At 42.8% G+C, this 20941-nt stretch overlaps 1 protein-coding gene and 1 long non-coding RNA gene across 3 annotated transcripts in view; both read right to left on the reverse strand.

The window, feature by feature from the left end:
• Nucleotides 1-5013, reverse strand: part of LOC144587560 (uncharacterized) — a 107513-nt gene extending 102500 nt beyond the window's left edge. For both annotated transcript variants that reach the window (XR_013542704.1, XM_078388676.1), the window contains exon 1: nucleotides 4905-5013. Coding sequence is in view for 1 of the 2 variants with exons in the window: in XM_078388676.1 (XP_078244802.1) it covers nucleotides 4905-4941 (37 nt within the window). In the remaining variant the exon portion in view is untranslated. The remainder of the gene's footprint in view (nucleotides 1-4904) is intronic.
• Nucleotides 5014-8644: 3631 nt separating this feature from the next.
• On the reverse strand, nucleotides 8645-11782 carry LOC144587563 (uncharacterized). Its single transcript, XR_013542708.1, has 2 exons — nucleotides 11475-11782; nucleotides 8645-9947 (listed from the first exon to the last, which is right to left on the reverse strand). It is a non-coding gene; the product is annotated as an uncharacterized LOC144587563 (long non-coding RNA).
• Nucleotides 11783-20941: the final 9159 nt, after the last annotated feature.

The raw sequence follows: 20941 nt of genomic DNA on the forward strand, positions 1-20941 counted from the left end.
TGCATTCAAAGAACTACCCCTGTCAACAGGTGGCATGGACTCCTTCCCCAGTCAGGCCACAGGACTCTGCAGAGGCTCCCCTAGTCCTGTCGGTACGATAGTTCTCTGCAGGAGGACAGTTGGAACTCCACACAGGCATAGTTGGCCACTTCCAGGATGCACCATGGAGGATGTGAAGCAGGATCTGTTGGCTCAAGAAACAAGGTGTGCCTGTGCACAAAGAGCGCTCCAATGCCGGAGGCATTCAAGAGAGAAAAAATTGGACAACCATCTGTCAGATCTGCTTTTATTCAGAATTCTGCATTGAGCAGGGGGTTGGACTCAATGGCCTTATAGGCCCCTTCTAACTTAATTGTCCTGTGATTCTATGATGCCCTATATCAGGGGTCCCCAATCCCTGGTCCGTGGCCTGGTGCCAGTCTGTGGGCTTCCTGGAACTGGGCCGCAGAGAAGGATCTCCGCTCCCCCCCCCACGCACGGTGGGTGTGTCGTGCTCACGGAGGGGCATGTGCTGACAGTGAGTGTGTTGCGCTTGTGGGTGGGCCCCTCCGTGAGTGCGACATGCCCCCGCACACAGAGCTTGCAAACCCCTAACCAGTCCATGGTCCCAAAAAAGTTGGGGACCACTGCCCTACATGACATATCACCTGAACATTTTTATTGTATTTTAAATGTTGTAAGCCCCCCAGAGACCTTTGGGTAGTGTGGGCGGCATATATTTATTTATTTGTTTGTTTGTTTGTTTGTTTGTTTGTTTATACCCCGCCCCTCTAGACCATGTCTACTTTAATATAAATTAAATAAATAGATAGAATAAATAAATAAAGTGTTGGAATGTATGAACAGTCTCAATGGGGTAGTGTGAAGGTTCTGAAAACATGCATCCTGTCTGAAAATCACTACTTCAAGAAGTATTGCTTTAAATTTCATCTGAAACTAAATCCTGTCTGTATGACATTTCTCAGTTTCATATGCTGTGGAATGTCCAACTCCATAAGACTGACTGAAATCCTATACTATCTGTGGGACTTTTGTAATTTTAGTTCAAAAAGAGCCATTTCATGTTGTTTATTTTTCTAAACAATATAACATTTGCATTACTTCAGTGAATAACAATAAAGAATGTATGTCTTTTGAGTTGTATTCAAATAGACTCTCAACATTTTCCACCGTGTTTATGGGGAGAGAAATGGGGGTGACCAGTTCACCAGATTTCTGGAGAGGGAGGAGAATGTTTGATAGAATCATAGAATAATTGAGTTTGAAGAGGCCTATAAGGCCATCATGTCCAACCCCTTGCTCAATGCAGTAATCTAAATCAAAGCAGATCTGACAGATGGTTGTCCCATTTGCTCTTGAACATTCAGCACCTCCTGAGGTAATCAGTTCCATCGTTTGCATGAGTAGGGCTCAGCAGAGGCAGAACCATGACTTTTCTTTGCCTTCTGATGTTGTATCTGCAGAAAGAACTGTGGTAGCTGGGCCACCATTTTTTTTAACCCCCTAAGACCTAAAGTCATTCTGCAGCATTCAAAATAGAGAGATTACATTTCAGGGTGTCTCCTGAAAACATATTTTTCTGGGGCTGAGTTTGAGGAGGGGAAACAGTTGTCTGGAAACTCTTTTGTTAATTACGCCTATCATCAACAACAACAACAACTTTGTGTGTTTTTTTAAAACTATGAAAGCATTCCAAAGCTTCCAAATCCCAGCAGAATTTTTTAAATTAATAGCAAGAAGCCATTGTTGAGCTATTTATTTATTTTAAAATATTTTTTACCCAGCCTTTTCCCTTAAACAGGACCCAAGACAGCATATATTGTTGAAATGTCTTAAAATAGTAAGTATACAAGTAACTAAAAAAAGACCAAACAATGATCACACTAAAAAGCAGAAAACAAAAGCAATACCAAAATCACATGCAAAGCAACAAGTCACAACAACCCGTAAGAAATCGCTTGCCTTAAGAGAAAGGTCTTTGCTTGCAGGAGGATAGTAAGGATGGGGCCAACCTAGTCTCCACTAAGAGGGAAATTTAAAGTCTGGGGGCAGCAACAGGAAAGACCCTCTTCTCTGGGCCCACAAAACAGACCTGTGAAGCTGGTGGGACTAAGAAAAACGCCTTCCCTGAAGAGTCTTCAAGCAGGCTTATAAAGGGAGATGTGGTCCTTGAGATAGCTTGTTATGCTGTTTGCCTTCTGCAGGAATAATTAACAAAATAATTTCAGCCAATATAGTGCTGTCCCGCATGACGATGATAATCCGTTCCCCTGAAATCGCTGTACAGTGAAATCGTCATCATGCGAAAAACAATTCCCCATTGGAATGCATTGAAACCCATTTAATGCGTTCCAATGGGGAAATTACCTCGTCATCCAGCGAAAATCGCCCATAGGGGAAGCCATTTTCTGAGTGCCAATCAGCTGTTAAAATGGCTGCCCTGCAAAGCATGGGTCTGGAAAACACAGGGCAGCCATTTTGCGGAGCCAGAAAAATCGTCGTCTTGCGAACGGTTCCCAAAGCACGGACCTAATTGTCATCAAACGAAAAAACCCCATAGGAAACATCGTTTTGTGACCGCTATAGCGATCGCAAAAAAGTCATCGTCCTGCGGATTTGTCATTTTACGAGGTCGTCATGTGGGGCACCAATGTATATAGATGCCTCTTTTCATCAGCTGGAAGCGAGCAGACACTGCTTACTCTCTCTTCATGTGCTGCGACTCAAAAGTTTTGAGCAAAGGACCTAACGATTTCACCAGCGAAGTTAAGGATTCCAGCCAAGTTTCAACAGCTGAGAGCGTATTGACCAATGCATCAGGCACGGCCCCTATTCCACACCAGACTGTCCAAATCCACCTCCCGATTCTCACCCACCAGTCTTCCACATTGATGCTGTACACCGGTTTATCCTGGTTACTATTGTACAAAACTGTGGCCAGATTCTCTCCTTTTCCAGAAACAAAGGTCATTATAACCTCATCACAGATGAGTTTCAGGGTGATGTTGATCTGTAGGCACTGGAGCTCTTGAATGAATTTGGTTTTGGCAAGGGAAAAAAAAGCATCGACTTCTTTGCTCCAAACGCCCAAGAACTTCAGCTCATTTCCCGCTGTTTCCAGGTTCTTTGGGCTGAGAGGCTCCTCTGCGGCTCTTTCACGCCATCTAAGGTAAATATCTGTTGTTGGTACCATCTTCTCAAACTGGATTTTCCCACTGGAATTCAGAACAGCGACCTTGCATTTCTTCATCCAGAAGGCAAGTCTCAATATCTTTCCATCACACTGATAATGAACTTCCTCGCCTTCGTTTAGAGAACTGCTGGTTTTGAGTAATTCCTTCAGGAGCATAAAAAACTGGCATTTCTGCTCTCTCGTCAGTGAATTCTTTGTGTCTGGTTGACGTGTTTGTAGAGAACTGGGCATTGGTCTGTTATGAGAAATCCCAAAGAGATTCCACTGTGAAGCGCTGAATTAATGAAGGGAGAACTGAATTTATTGCGTATAATTATTGCCAATAGCTTTCTCCCACACTATTTCCAGGCAGCTGAGTGGTTGCAGGTGGAACCCTCCCCAACCATTCTTATTTGTAAAACTATTTAGATCAGAAGGTATTTATTAAATATTTACTTGAAAGAATAAGCAAAGACTTATTGGCAGTTTGCAATAAAAAGTAACAAATTAAAAAAAATTAAGAGTAGATCTGAAAATATTTTTTAAAGGACAAAATGCAAAGCCTAGTACAGAATAAAGCAAGCAGTGGGACAGAAGAGGGGGTTAAAGTGTCGTGTTTGATCTGAAGTCGTGCTCAGACCCCATCAAAGACCCTAAAAAGTTTAAAAAATGCATTTCCAAAATATTCTACAGTACCTTCATTCTCTCTCCTCTGCTCTCAAAATATATTTTTAAATGTACCTGCATATACACAATTTTATTCTTGTGAAAATACAGCAGTACAAGTTAGGGAAACAGAAGTCTAAAAAAGATTTGTGAAGCCAAGAAAAAGCTACGATCAGTCAAAAATTCCCCTCTTAACTGACTGGAAGGACATCAAAAACTTTTGTTCTGCTGCGCTGGAACTGTGAAAACAGGAAGTCTCTGAATTACACACTTCTTTATTCCTCATAATGAGAAACTCAGATTCTCCTTGTTTTTATGTTTTACATGTTCTTTACTAAGGCCACTAAATAGCATTCCCTGTAGTTAATTTTATTTTTTATCATGCCATCACAGACCTGAGTTAAAACAATACAGCAATAAGAGCAAGATAAAGCAATTATTAAAACATGTACATATTTCGAAAAAGTAGTCAGTCAGATTAATAACGCTTTTTAATGAGATCTCACAGCAGAAGACAAGAATTTAGCTACCAACTTTGTGACTCTCTGGCTTATACCTGCCAACTAATACCTCCAAATACCCTGTGAATGGCCTTCCAGGGCATTTTCTCATAATAGGACAGAGAGGTCTGTTACAATCATCTCTGTGAAGGCCTACATTCGAGCAAGACATGTGTCCAAGATTCAGCTATGAACGTCATCTCCACAGGCACACAGCCGATCCTCACAGGAGGATGCTGCAGTAGCCAATTCCAATATTGCAGAAGGGAGACCGTTGCATCTGGCTATGGAGAAAGCACGGTTGTTGTTGTCGTTGCTGTTGCTGTCCTCAAGTTGTCTCCAATTTATGGTGACCCTCTGAATGAGCAATCTCCAACAAGACCAGCTCTCAACAACCCTGCTCAGCTCTTGCCGACTCAATAATCTCTGATAGATCAATGTTCTCTGGGAATAAATCCGACAGTCAAAGCACCATAAAGGCAAATCCTCCAGTGCAAATGTATCTAATCCGCCCTTTTTGTGGGCTTCCTCAGTTCCCGGAATCAATAAAAGCCCCCATCACCTACCTGAACCAACAGTTGCTTCCCGAATCTCTGAATTCATACACTGCGAAGCAGAAACCTCCAAATAATTTTTGGAGAAAGAGAAAGTGTTCTTCCTGCCAGGCCAGTGCGGGGGGGGGGGGGGGGAAGCACAGTATCTTTGAAATGTCAGTATGCTGTGCGTTATCTATTATTAGCAACCCATTTCCCAGAAACAACATGACTTTCTTTCAAGTTGCAGAAACGAAAAGGTTTGTTTGCTTTTTTTAAAAAAACACACACCTCTGATCTATTGTAGCTGCATCAAGTTGAAGACAGCTGGTATATACGATCAGCTAGCAACCTATCCATTGTTAGGACAGATATACATAAAACTAAGAATGAATAAGTAAAATGTATTACTCCAGGAAGAAAGAGCACAGCCAGAAAACATAATTTGCATCCTTGTGCCATAGTGGCTAAACCGCAGCACTGCAGTCAAGACTGTGCTCACAGCTAGAGTCTGATCTTGATGGACTCAGATAGTCAGCTTGAGGTTGGGTCAGCTTTGCATTCCTCTGAGGTCTGTAAAATAAGTACCCAGCTTGTTTGGTGGTAGGGAGAGGCAATGTGTCGCCTCCATAATTAAATTGTAAACTGCCCAGAGAGTGTTTTAAGCACCACAGGGAGGTATGTTAGGAGCACACTTTTGCTTTGCTTTTGCTTCCTGAAGTTGCGCTGGAAATGTTGCAGAGTTTTGAATTAGGATTAAATTCCTCTAGCTGCACAGCAGTAGCGCAGAGATCCACAAAGTAGTCCACCCCTTTTCTCTTGAAGTGCCACATACATACAGCCTCAATAATTCATTCTGAGACATTAGTAGTAGAAATAATTTTTTTTAAAAAAATCCTTTACTTACAGTTCTGAACAGATCAAACAGCAAACTTGAACAAACATGACTGCTATTCACAACAGAATAGAACCAGCCTATTTAAGCCTTTCTTTCTGGCTAGTTGGAGCAATGCCACTTCTAAGTAAGGTCTTATTTGAGACGCATGCCCTCCTTTTGGGCGATGTGTATGTAGCATCCCAATCCCACAGTGCATTTCCCTGGCTAAGCAGGGAACAGGGAGGCTTTGATTGGTAAATGTATCTAAATCAGCCCCCCTCTTTTTGGTCCAGATAGGTGGGGTATAAATCAAATAAATAAATAAATATTTTTTTTAAAAAAATAAAATGATTGTGGAGGTGGGAAAGATAACTCACTATGTGAGAAAAGACACAAACTATGCATACCTGTGCATGGCAAGAAGGATATGATGTGATACATCAATTCTGTATGAAATTTAGATTGGAAGTCTTGGGAGTGGACATTCGGGGAGCCTATTCAGCCGCTCCCTCGGAAAAAACTGATTGTTGCCTAGCTAGATAGTTCAACAACACTACACTGACTTCTGTTGATTATTCCTTCCCAGGAAGCTGCAGAAAATACAAAGCATGGGGCATTTCAAAGAGTTATTAAAACACTGTGCCTTATTTATCTACTGTGCCCCAAGGTGTTTACACAGTCACAATCTTGTGCAATATGGTGAGCAGTAAGGTGCTCCTTTTTTTGTAAAGACTTATCTCCATTTTGCTATTCCTTTGTTATTCCTTTGATATTCCTTGGAATAACAAAGGAATAGCAAAACGGAGATAAGTCTTTACAAAAAAAGGAGAACCTTACTGCTCACCATATTGCACAAGATTGTGACTGTGTAAACACCTTGGGGCACAGTAGATCCAATTCACCCTCTTTGGCCACATCTGTCTTCCTTTCGGCTACCTACTGCTTTTTGGAAGCTACTTCTGCCTTCTTTGGTAATCCTTACCTGTTTCTAAGTTTCACATATGTGTCTGTCTGTCTGGAGCAGTGTTTCCCAAACTGGAGATCACAGTGTTTTCTAGGAGTCTTGGGTCACCTTAGTTGTGTTGTAACCCTTGATCAATAATTTCTTCCTTGACCTTTTGGAGCCAAATATTAAAGTTAGTGTGTATGTATATATACAAGAAGCAGGCCCTTTGGGGGAGAGGAAGAAGCCTCTATAATTCTGGGAATAGATGACTTTACCCCATTAAAAATGCCTTTTTATGCAAAAATGGCAAGTGGATCCTATTGAACAGGCAGGTGTTCATCAGGTTGGGCGCTTAGGGTTTAAGGGTACACTGGGAAGAAGATGTGTGGAGAGGTGGATCAAATTGGCCTACAGTTTTGAGAATTCTGAAATAATTTAGTTCCTCAGGGCTTGATACTGTCCCCCATGCTGTTTAACATCTACATGAAACCGCTGGGAGAGGTCATCAGGTGGTTTGGGCTGAGGAGTCAGCAATATGCTGATGATACTCAGCTCTATCTCTCATTTTCCACCAATCCAGATGAGGCAGTTTCTGTGCTGAACGCGTGTCTGGACCTGATAATGGACTGGATGAGGGTTAATAAATTGAAACTCAATACAGACAAGACGGAAGTGCTGTTAGTGGGTGCTTCGCCGGACAGGTTGGAGGGCCATTTCCCTGCCCTGAATGGGGTTACACTCCCCCTAAGGGACAGGGTCCGCAGCTTGGGGATGCTCTTAGACCCCAGTCTAACACTGTAAACCCAGATGGACTCGGTGGCCAGAGGGGCCTTCCTTAAGCTGCGGAAATTATACCAGTTACACATGCACTGGTAACATCCTGCATAGATTACTGCAATGCACCCAGAGACCTTCGGGTAGTGTGGGCGGCATATAAGTTAAACAAACAAACCAACAAATAAAGAACATCTCCCTGACACTGGCACATCTCGGCTTCTTGTTTGTTTCTGTGCTGAAGTCACAAGTGTTACTATTAATTTATGAAGTCCTAAACAGTTTGGGACCTCATTATTTGTCACAGCATCTCTCCTCCAGGTCTCTTCTACCCAGCATTCGCATTCGCTCCAGGCTTCATGATCACAGGTAGTCACCCCAAGAGAGGCTTGTAACAATGACGTGAAACCGGGCTTTCCTTGGTGGTGTCCGTGTCCCTTTTGGAACTCAGTGGGGTAGGGAGGACCCACACAGATGCTCATGGTTTTTTCCCATCGCCCCTGCAGCCCTTCCTGCTACACCGTACTCTGAGGACCTTCCTGGATGCATCAGCCGCTATTATTCATCCCCCTTCCTATGGAATAAAGATGGAGAAACATTCGTCCCTTCATACTTGTGGAATTGATGAATATGAAGGGATGAATATTAGGCAATTTTAATGAATATTGTGATTTGTTTTTACATTTGTCCCCATGTCTTCTCAATAATTCACACTTGTCAAAAAAATAAAAAACAAAAAAACAGCCATGACAATTGTGTTGTAAGAAGTGTTTTAACAGATGAAAAAAGGAGTCAGCTTTTGGGATTTTCCTTCGATTGGTTTCACTTTGTGAATAGTAGCAAACACTTGGTGAATTATAGTCAAAATTCAGGTTGCCCTTTGCTAGGTAAAGCTTGGCATCCTTTTTCCTGCTTGTTGTGCAGCAATACCGGGCCATTTTCTGGAGCTATGAAGTGTGCATACAGAAGTACAACCTCTCACATTCATAAACAAGAGGTTCTGTTTTAAAGAATTGAATCCAGTCCACATCTAGGTTTAAAATAAGAATAAGAAGAGCAACAACCTTCATTAAATTGTCCGTCAAGAGTTACCAGTACCTGGACTGCAGACTGAAACGTCAGAATGGAGCTACCCGTACAGTTAGCAACACATGCTAGCAGCCCAACAACATGTGATCATATCAAGAATTATTCTTTATTATGTGGGGATTATTGACTCTCTCAGGAGTCCTACAGAGATTTTTAGACCTCCAGGGCAAAGATCAGAAGATGTTTTGTCACAGCTGACATTTAAACGATTATCTCAGAATGAAACAAAAATATCATTGACAATCATTTCAAAATTCATTTCAGCATCTATAAGTCTTTTCTTTGTTGCAATAATTCCAAGCAATTCCAAAGCTTGTTGATTTCTACAATCTTTTATTCCTACATTTTTTGCTAGGTTCCATAATATAAAATTACTTCAAAGTTGTTTTAACATCCAGATATCTTACAGTTGCAAGATAAATTGTAAGCATGAATACTTAAAATATAAAAACCTTCCTTCCTTCCTTCCTTGCTTTCTGATATTTTACCCTGCCTTTCTCCTTAATTTAAATCTAAAACCAATAAATATATAATTTTTTAAAAAAAGAATTAAACAAGTATTATATTAAAAGCAGTAAATAAAATCAGTAGTAAAACACATTTAAAAACAACACAGCACAACAATCCACTTAGAAAGCTTGGAACTGGAATGGCTCTAAAAACAGCCCTAACCACTCCTAATTTCATACGTGTGTTGACCGTTTTCCCACACTGCTATATGACACATTGCTGTGTTTTTCTCATCATCGTATAGAACGGTGATTTCATTCTTCCCCAAACCAGAGCAAAAGGTCAGAATGACCTCGTCACAAATGATCTGCAGCTTGCAGTTGTCCCTCACCCTACAGGAAGGCTCCTTAATTAACTCACGTTTGGCCAGAAAAAGACAAGCTTTCACTTTTATGCTGTCAATTCCCAGAAAGGTCAACTCATTCTGCACTCTCTGGAGATTTGCCAGGCTGACACACTCTTCAGGTTCTCCTTCCCTCCATCTCAGGTAGATATCCAGTGTAGCCACTACCCCTGATTTCTGAACATTCCTTCTCTCATCCAAAACACTGACTTCACACCTCTTCTTCCCATAAACAAGCCTGCATGTTTGCTTTTCATGCCACATATACTCTTCAGCCCATTCGCCTTCCTGTAAAGAACGGGGATTTGCAAGGAGACGTTTCAATATTATGTAAAAGGTGCGTTTTTGCTCGCAGAACATTTGACAGTGTCTTGTTGGTTCTCCCGTTGATTCAACCCTCTGTGCCTGAAAGTTTTCGGCCATTTCCTTGTGATTCTTTGGTGTTCCTCTTTGAGAGTTTTTCGAAGGCCTTTTCCCCCTTCTGATGTTTCACGTCTGTTGGTGAGCTGACCTCAGGTACTGGCAGGGCTTTTTTTCCTTGAGAAACAAAGAGGTAAAATGTCATCAGTTCAGTGTTTGGCATTTTCGAGTTTTTGAGGCATGGATATGAAGATTCCGGAATAAAAGCCAAAAACATTCAGACCAATTACCGTTCTGAGGTTTTGCTGAGCAGAAAGACCCATCAGCACGGTGAGGTGGGATCAGTCCGACACCTTTGGCACAGAGGAGGATCTCCATGGAGAAAGCCGATGGTGCATTTGCCAATGGCCACACTTCTATAAGCCACGTGATCCCATTTTATTGTGCTGTAAAATGGAGTTTCTGCCCAGTGGAAATTCTGGCAGGTAGTGGCCTCAGGGCTGGGGTATTAACTGGTGAGAAATGGACAGTACTTCTGGAATTCACCCTTGAACATGTTGGGCTTGGAAAGGATAGGTGGCCCTGTTGAATGAACCCAAAACATACACCTATGGCCTGGCATTACAACACAAGTTCTGGTGTACTGATCCAACTTCACTGTGTACATGTATGTATGTGCATGCACACACACCAGTTTGTTCTCCTCCTGATGGTGACAATGGAAGATCTGAACATTCTAGCCCTGACTAGCGATCCTAATTGATGTGCAAACTGTAGTTTGTGCATAACAATTATAACTGTATGCCGCCAAGTAAATTCTGACTTAGGGTGACCGTTTCACGGTTTTCCAGGCAGAAAATACACAGATGTGGTTCACCGTCCTCTTCTTCTGGCGACATCCTGGAACTGTGCAGCTGGCCCAAGGCCACACAGGCTGGCTCTACTCCCAGGAAGCCCAGTGGGGAAATTAAACTCCCAACCTCTGGCTCTACAGCGAGATCCCTAAACCACTGAGCTATCCTGCCAGCTCAGTTTGTGCATACCAAGATGGAAAACATGATGCTGGCGACATCTGATGGAAGTGGCACTCCAAGAACATTTGGAGGGTCACACAAATGCTTGTCCCTGACCTAAAGCCAGCCCCTGCGTTCACGGCAGAGGCAGGATTTGAAGAACTGCCATGCTAATTCACAAAAGCCCATACCGAAATGAACGCCTTGGTCCTAACGATGCCCCAAAACTTTTTTGCTTTCAATCAAAGGATTAATCTTAACCCCAAAGGAAATCGAGCAGTAGTGGCGTCACTCCCTTCACACTCCATGTTTGGGGCACAAAATCGGAGGAGGAGAGCCATCTGCCTCTGTGCAACCAGAAAACTTAAGGAGACGCAGATTTCCTTATCATGCAAGGAAGCTCCGGGCATAACCGAGGGGAACGCCTCTGGGGCTGCTCTCTCTCTGTCTTCAGCTTATCTTTCGCTCGTCGGGCGAGATCTCTTTGAAGCCACGCAAATAACTGCATGGCCTATCAATTAACATATACAAGCCTATGGCCCTTTTTGGAGTTGACCTTTATGGCTTACTTCTGGCATTGGGTCCAGGAACATGTGATTGGCAACATCGAAGCATCACAATTATTGATCAAGGGTTCCATGGTACAGGAAAGAAGATCGAAACCAAACCTCCTGCTTCAATTTAAACATACCTCGGTATTTGAAGTGATTGGCTACGGAAGATCTGTCAGTCAATGCAGCTACACAGCTACACAGAGAACCTTCAGAGGGGTGCAGAACCACACGATGTTGTTGTTGTTTTTAAAGCTTGAAACTGTTGGGGTAGAGAGAACAGCAGAACCATGAAGACAGCAGATATTTAATACCCAGAAAGGAATACTGCATAACAGAAAGATTCACAGCAATCAGAAAGCCACATGATTTTCTATTCCAACAGAATACACAGAAAAAGGCAAGCTAGCATATAAAGAGGGTGAGCAGATAGCTAAGAGAGGGTCTGTCTCCCAATTCACAGTCTTCAAAACAACCTACAACTTTTAACTTGTAATCTTGGGCTCCGCTACAGTGTTGTCTCTCACATACATTATTATTATTATTATTATTATTATTATTATTATTATTATTATTATTATTATTATTATTATTATTATTATTATTATTATTATTATTATTATTATTATTATTATTAAACTTATAGGCCACCCACAATACTCAAAGGTCTCTGACTGTTAAATCTAGCAATACAATATACTCTTCCTGACTTATCCTTGAGGCTCCCAGGATGCATCTGTTTTCTTTCTTATCAGCTCTCAGAACCCATGTCATTTTTATGCAGCCCTTCTTCCATGGAGTTCAGGATCACAGAGGCAGTTTCCCCCTCCCCGTGCCCTCATCAGACAGCCCTTAACAGATGTATTAGACAAAGCTGATGACTAAACCAAACAACAAGCCTAACGGATAAGACAAGAAATTAAAACTGTGAGCTTAGAAGATCTGCTTTAAATCCAGCACTACACCTCACTTATCTTATTAAAGAGAAATAATTCAGAATTCCATCACTTGATTTCCACCCCCCCTTCTTGCATGCCCTCTCAGAAACCTGTTATGATTTGCCCTTAACAAGAGGCAGATGATCTGAACTGCCATCAGCCTCGCATTTCCTGAAACAGGAGCCGACCATTTTGTCTGCTTTCTAGCAAACCATGTAATACCTGCCTGCATACCTCTCAGTGATTCAACCAGGCTGAATTCCCCCTTTTCAAACCAAGTTTAACCCCTGGCTATAAACATCTATTCACTTTTTTACACTTCTGGCCTGCTTCTATTCCTTTCCCCCCCCAAACCACAAAAGATGTCTGGAGAACTCAAAAATGCACATACATCTGAGGAATGACATTTGGTCTCAATAAAGAGACTGTCCGACCTGTAGATTTTGCATTGTTTTAATTTTGCTTAGGAAAAGTAATTTTTTTAGAAGTGTACAAACAGAAAACTTATACATTCCATATAAATCACACCCAGTCCCTTATTCATTCATCTCTTGCAATGTCACCAAATACAGGACTTCCTACTTTTCTTTTAGCACAGACAAAATACTTGTCCAATACTTGTCTTCCTTGACGCAATAAAACACAAGTGATTCATATTTGCCATTTGCCAGATTTACGTCTTATCCTTCCTTCAAGTATCCCACAGACAACATTGTCTCCACTCCCATCATTTTATCTTCCAAGAACCCTGTTGGTTAATCTAGGTGGTGGTTCTCAATTTTGGGGAACTGAGATGTTCTTGGACACCCAGAAGCCTTCACCCCAGGCTGTGCTGGCGAGGATTTCTGGCAGCCGTGGTCCAAGGACACTTGAGTCGCCCGAGATTGGGAACCACTGACTTAAAACAAAGACTGGCCCAAAGACAAGGCAGAGAAGCAATAATAACTGACCCACAGTGGGCTTTGAGGCTTAAGTGACAATATTTCAGACCCCTTCCTGCTTAGCCTCAGTCAATAACCTCACCACTATGGACCATTAGCAAGTCTCTACATTTAACAAGCCACCTTGAAGGAACAGGGGGAAATTTCTGGATGTTGGGGTTACCAATTCTGGGGAAGCATTTTCCCACAGAAGCTGGTTCACCCTCCCATCACACCCCGTTTTAATTTTATCTCCTCCTGATCAGCGCAGGGGGAGAGCTGATCAGGAGGAAAGGCAAACTCTGTCCTTTTGTTTTATTATATACTTTCCTCCATCGTGAGACCTTTCCAGCTTCCTCAACACCAAGCAGAGAGTTGGTTGAGGATTTTGGCACCAAGTGAAGACACTGTAAAATGTCCCAGGAAAGGCTAAGATGGAGGTCAAAGCTATATTGGTGGGGAAGAGAAATTAAAATGTCAAGAGAACAATTAATGTATCCCCAAGACCTAAACACAATAGAATGTAAGTAATATCGGTCTATCCTCAAGGATGAAAGATCAAATTACTTAAGAGGGGAAGCCAATTCTAACCAGTGAATCATTCCTCTTTATGGGATATTTATTTATTTGTTTTTATAAGCAGCTTTTCTCCAAGCAGAAAGAGGCAAACTAGCCCCACCTCTCTCTGTCTCTCTCTCTCATACACATTCAAACACTCTAAATTCTCTACAGACTTAGGGCCTGTGAGGAACATTATACAACATGGTAGCTACTCACAAGAATTAAATTAAGACGATTGAGAGCATGAAATGCAAATTCTAGGCAACCCCAATGCAGTCACACACGTGTCTCGTCTTTTCTCACTACCTACTCAAGAGTATAGGTTCAAATCAGTTTACCAGAATACTCACCTGAAACTGTTCTGTTTACACGAATCTATTATTCGTTCATTCATTTTATTGCTAACCCGCTTCCCCACCCCGAAAGGGATCCATGTGTGGCTAGATTACTCGAGAACAAGACAGGGAGAGAAAAACCTAAGCGGCCAGCTCCACCTCTCTAGGAGATCCTCCTCTCTCCCTCCCCGTTTTTCATTCCCTGGCCAGCTGTAAGGATAAGCGCCAGCGCAGTATAAATCTTCCCCACGAGTAAGAACAAATCACATTTTATGCAGACGGCAGCTTCTATATTCCTCTACGCAAGGCAAGAAAGGGAACTCACCCAGCCAAAAAGACTCAAACGAAGAGAGAACGACCCGTTTCTAGTTCCTGGAGAAGCGATCAACCTTGACCCGACCAGGTGAGAACTAGAAAAGGGCAAACTCCCTACGAGGGCTCCAAAGGAAAACTCTGTTTAAAGGCACCTCTTTCCCCGCCCCTTTATGGCTTTGTAGGGCAAGGGAGGGGCGGGGAACTGAGGTCTGGCGGTCAGAAAGGGTCGCCCGGGTAGAAAGCGCAGAGACATACCAACACACCACGAGGAGGACTCCTCGTGGCCTGGCTGGCGCGCCTTGCAGAAGCCGGGCGATCCAAGTGCGCACGTGCAAAAACCAGCGGGATCAGACCTTGCGGGGATCCAACGCAGCGCGCGCGAGAGATCGTTTGGCGGCGCTCAGTGGGCTCCCTTTCCAATGTTCTTACGTAGGTCTGAGAGAACTTCGGTCCATTAAAATAAAAGATGGGTCCTCTTGGCTTTGTGTGCTTTGTTGTTTTTACACAAGGGATGGCACCGAACCCCTCCATCCATTCAGGCATTTCATGAGGGTCCACATCCTGGACGGGAAGAACTAAGAAAGGATCTGGTGCTGTTGGGAGCCAGCAAGATAGCTAAAGCATGGGTTTTTACATGAGACCTCTTCTAAATTCACAGTTGATTCACAGATCACATCTCATATATATTCGCAAACAGAATGGGGGGTGGGAGGAGACCCAGAACTCCTACCTTATACCACTAGAGTGCAAAAACACAAATTCAAATTTTCTATGTTTTTATATCAGATCAACTCCAGATCGTGCCAAAGTAACAACACACACCCAGGCCCACAAATTTAATTGTATAGAAAAATCATAATCTGTTACCTTTATACCACTGCCCAGATGCAAACACCAGAGTGAGGCACAGGTCGTTATAGAATCATGAAAGTTTTACATCAGATCTCCTATAAGCCATTGTCAAATCCTATGTAGATCACACCTATGGTGATAGACCAAAAAAAAAAAAAAATCCCACAGCTACTATGATGCACAGCAGCATACGATGATACAAAAACACAGATTTTTAGCATAGATCCACAATCTATCGGACCTATTTGAAACTACGTAATTCTGAATGATAGGGAATCTCCATGTGCCCATGTTTTTGCTTGAAAACTCATTGACCTTTATGGATGGGGAGCCAACCTTAGACGGGCTTTAACTCTCATCTTCAAGCAGCAGGCTTTTAAATCACTGAATTATTTTATAGGCATGGATTGCTGCCTTGTCGTGGCGAAGGGGCTTGAGTAACTCAGAGAAGCTATGGGCTATGCCGTGCAGGGACACCCAAGACGGACAGGACATAGTGGAGAGTTCCGACTAAACGCAATCCACCTGGAGTAGGAAATGGCAAGCCACTCCAGTATCTTTGCCAAGAACGCCCCATGATCAGAAACAAAAGGCTAAAAGATATGACGCTGGAAGATGGGCCCCTCAGGTCGGAAGGCGTCCAACATGCTACTGAGGAAGAGCGGAGGACAAGTACAAGTAGCTCCAGAGCTAATGAAGTGGTTGGGCCAAAGCCGAAAGGACGCTCAGCTGTGGACGTGCCTGGAAGTGAAAGGAAAATCCAATGCTGCAAAGAAAAATACTGCATAGGAACCTGGAATGTAAGATCTATGAACCTTGGGAAGCTGGAGGTGGTCAAACAGGAGATGGCAAGAATAAACATCGACATCCTGGGCATCAGTGAACTAAAATGGACAGGAATGGGCGAATTCAGCTCAGATGATTATCATATCTACTATTGTGGGCAAGAATCCCGTAGAAGGAATGGAGTAGCCCTCATAGTCAACAAAAGAGTGGGAAAAGCTGTAATGGGATACAATCTCAAAAATGATAGAATGATGTCAATACGAATCCAAGGCAGACCTTTCAACATCACAATAATTCAAGTTTATGCACCAACCAGCATTGCTGAGGAGACTGAAATTGAACAATTCTATGAAGATTTACAACACCTTCTAGAACTGACACCAAAGAAAGATGTTCTTCTCATTCTAGGGGACTGGAATGCTAAAGTAGGGAGCCAAGAGATAAAAGGAACAACAGGGAAGTTTGGCCTTGGAGTTCAGAACGAAGCAGGACAAAGGCTAATAGAGTTTTGTCAAGAGAATAAGCTGGTCATCACAAACACTCTTTTCCAACAACACAAGAGGCGACTCTATACATGGAAATCACCAGATGGGCAATATCGAAATCAGATTGATTATATTCTCTGCAGCCAAAGATGGAGAAGCTCTATACAGTCAGCAAAAACAAGACCTGGAGCTGACTGCGGTTCTGATCATCAGCTTCTCATAGCAAAATTCAAGCTTAGACTGAAGAGATTAGGAAAAACCACTGGGCCACTCAGGTATAATCTAAACCAAATCCCTTATGAATACACAGTGGAAGTAAAGAACAGATTTAAGGAACTAGATTTGGTGGACAGAATGCCTGAAGAACTTTGGATAGAGGCTCGTAACATTGTCCAGGAGGCAGCAACGAAAACCATCCCAAAGAAAAGGAAATGCAAGAAAGCAAAGTGGCTGTCCAACGAGGCCTTAGAAATAGCAGAGAGGAGAAGGGAAGCAAAATGCAAGGGAGATAGGGAAAGTTACAGAAACTTGAATTCAGACTTCCAAAGAATAGCAAGGAGAGACAAGAGGGCCTTCTTAAATGAACAATGCAAAGAAATAGAGGAAGATAACAGAAAAGGAAAGACCAGAGATCTGTTCAGGAAAATTGGACATATTAGAGGAACATTTTGCGCAAAGATGAACATGATAAAAGACAAAAATGGGAGGGACCTAACAGAAGCAGAAGACGTCAAGAAGAGGTGGCAAGAATACACAGAGGAATTATATCAGAAAGATGTGGATATCCTGGACAACCCAGACAATGTAGTTGCTGACCTTGAGCCAGACATCCTGGAGAGCGAAGTCAAGTGGGCCTTAGAAAGCCTGGCTAACAACAAGGCCAGTGGAGGTGATGGCATTCCAGTTGAACTATTTAAAATCTTGAAAGATGATGCTGTTAAGGTGCTACATTCAATATGCCAGCAAGTTTGGAAAACTCAACAGTGGCCAGAGGATTGGAAAAGATCAGTCTACATCCCAATCCCAAAGAAAGGCAGTGCCAAAGAATGCTCCAACTACCGTACAATTGCACTCATTTCGCACGCTAGCAAGGTTATGCTCAAAATCCTCCAAGGTAGGCTTCAGCAGTATGTGGACCGAGAACTCCCAGAAGTACAAGCTGGATTCCGAAGAGGCAGAGGCACTCGAGACCAAATTGCTAACTTGCGCTGGATTATGGAGAAAGCCAGAGAGTTCCAGAAAAATATCTACTTCTGCTTCATTGACTATGCGAAAGCCTTTGACTGTGTGGACCACAGCAAACTATGGCAAGTTCTTAAAGAAATGGGAGTGCCTGACCACTTTATCTGTCTCCTGAGAAACCTATATATGGGACAGGAAGCAACAGTTAGAACTGGTCATGGAACAACTGAGTGGTTCAAAATTGGGAAAGGAGTACGGCAAGGCTGTATATTGTCCCCCAGCTTATTTAACTTATATGCAGAATACATCATGCGGAAGGCTGGACTGGAAGAAACCCAAGCCGGAATTAAGGTTGCCGGAAGAAATATCAACAACCTCCGATATGCAGATGATACCACTCTGATGGCAGAAAGTGAGGAGGAATTAAAGAACCTTGTAATGAGAGTGAAAGAGGAGAGTGCAAAAAACGGTCTGAAACTCAACATCAAAAAAACTAAGATCATGGCCACTGGTCCCATCACCTCCTGGGAAATAGAAGGGGAAGATATGGAGGCAGTGTCAAATTTTATCTTCCTGGGCTCCATGATTACTTCAGATGGAGACAGCAGCCCTGAAATTAAAAGGCGCCTTCTTCTTGGGAGGAAAGCGATGACAAATCTTGACAGCATCTTGAAAAGCAGAGACATCACCTTGCCAACAAAAGTCCGAATAGTCAAAGCTATGGTTTTTCCTGTCGTGATGTATGGAAGTGAGAGCTGGACCATAAAGAAAGCAGACCGCCGAAGAATTGATGCCTTTGAATTGTGGTGCTGGAGGAGGCTCTTGAGAATCCCCTGGACTGCAAGGAGAACAAACCTATCAGTTCTAAAGGAAATCAACCCTGAATGCTCACTTGAAGGACAGATCCTGAAGCTGAGGCTCCAGTACTTTGGCCATCTCATGAGAAGAAAAGAGTCCTTGGAAAAAACCTTGATGTTAGGAAGGTGTGATGGCAAGAGGAGAAGGGGACGACCGAGGATGAGATGGCTGGACAGTGTCTGCGAAGCAACCAACATGAACCTGACACAACTCCGGGAGGCAGTAGAAGACAGGAGGGCCTGGCGTGCTCTGGTCCATGGGGTCACGAAGAGTCGGACACGACTAAACGACTAAACACACACAGAACAGATTATTGAAACAAACACACTGTTAAGACAATGACATCACATTTTTAAAGGCCATCAGCACTCTATGGCAAGTCTATGTCTTCTAGGTTTTTGGACAGCTTCCCTTTGGCTAACCCTCTCACCCACCCACCCTTTCAGTCCTTTCCCAATTTCCCCACCTCCACCTCAAGACATGCGGATGAAGACACAGAAGATAAGGTCCCCTTTTGAACACATGCAGGAGTTCCCTGAGGGTTGCAAATGCAAGGAGTGCCCCAGGCGGCCTGATCTGATCCAGGTGGAGAAAAAGAATCAGAAGCTAAGAAGAAATTATCACCTTTATTGTGATAGGTTAAACCTGATATGATTCTGCCCATTCTGGAAAACATGCATATCAGTGGCTTTGACCATGGGTGGGGTAGGCGGGAAAGGCTGTAAGAATTTTGCTCTGAGAAAGCCATTGTTTCAGCCCTTGGTCTCTGAATGTCTCTGATTACAGCTTCAATGGAGAAAAATGCACAGCCCTATCTTAAAACCGGTAAGAACAACTGTAACTAATCTTAAGCTAGCTAACCAAAAAGGCTTTCAACACATGCAAGAATGTGCTTATCAAAAAGTTATAATCAAAGAAAGAAAAAAGGATTACAAACTGCAGTGGTTTCTTTTTCCATGATCCATCAGAAAAAGGGATGGGTCAAAGCCTAGAAGGCATGAAGGATGTCCCAGGAAATAAAAGTACAGCAGCATGTTTGTTTCCATCATATAAGCAAGGGTTCTTTTTTAAAAAGTCAATCTCAACTTCATCTACATTCTGAATGCTTGTCCCTTTTTATCAAATATATCCTTCCCTCTTCAAAATGAGCTCTGTGCTAATTATTGGTCTAGTTCATGTCACTTTGTAACATAAACTGTCCATGGCTCACAGTAATAATAATGTGCCACCAAGTTGGTTCTGACTTATGGTGACTCTTTTCAAAGTTTCTAGGCAGAGAATACATAGAAGGGGTTTACCCTTTCCTTTCTTCTGGGGGGGGGCACAATTTGCCCAAGGCCACCCAGGCTGGCTCCACTCCCGGGAGACCCAGTGGGGGAATCCAACTCCCAGCCTCTCTGGTTCCACAGCCAGATGTCTAATTTACTGACCCATCAGCCAACTTAATCCCACTGCTCATAATTTTTATTTTTTTCCGTCTGCATGTTTTGCTGACTGATCATAACTGGTCTGAAGGGCCATAGTGGTGATTCAAGTGACATTTTGCAGAGGAAGGTTTCAGCTCGTTTTTTTTCCTTTGACCACGACTAAACCATTGGAAATATAGGAAATATTTGGTACTGAAGAATTGTGATAAGGGAAACTGAATCTTGGGAAGGGGGGTGTTGTAGAAACGATTGCTGGAGAATGGTGGCTGCAAAGAGGTGGGATGCTCAGAATTTAAAATATCAAAGAAGAGAAAGCAGAGGAAGTGAGAAGGAAACAAAGAGAAATCAGGAGAGGAGACATCATCTCAAGAGAAAGTTCTTTGGGCTACCATTTCCCTAATAATGGGAAAAGAACAGCAGCAAGGGCAGGCAATTGGTTCTCAACCTTGAGGCAGTCCACAGATGTTTTTGGACTACAGCACCCAGAAATCCTGGCCAGGACAGATAGTGGTGAAGACTTCTGGAAGTTTTAGTCCAACATGACCTAGGGATTTAAGGTTGGCAATCTTTGAACTATGAGAACAGCCCTTTTCTGGTATCATAGCCTCTGGATTTGTCAACACATTTAGAGGGCAGTAGGTAAACCAGCACCCCATCATCAAAAGGACACATCTAAAGAGGAGGGTGTGTTTTTTTGCACATGTCTAGGCTCTACCTGTGAGCAAGAAGCCGGATTTTCAAGGGTTCTTGCTACACCCAAACAGGGACCTCTCTTTTTCAGGTTCCTCATTGAACAGATGAACAAAGTGGTAACAGAGAGGGTTGGTTCGTTTTCTTGCTTGCTTGCCTGCATGCTTGCTTTATAGGCCATCTTTCTTCCAATAAGGGGATTCAAGGTGGCTCAGAAAATAAAAAATATATAGAATTAAAAACACAATGAAATAATCA

This window comes from Pogona vitticeps, chromosome 2, assembly GCF_051106095.1.
Source record: "Pogona vitticeps strain Pit_001003342236 chromosome 2, PviZW2.1, whole genome shotgun sequence".
Lineage (NCBI taxonomy): Eukaryota > Metazoa > Chordata > Lepidosauria > Squamata > Agamidae > Pogona > Pogona vitticeps.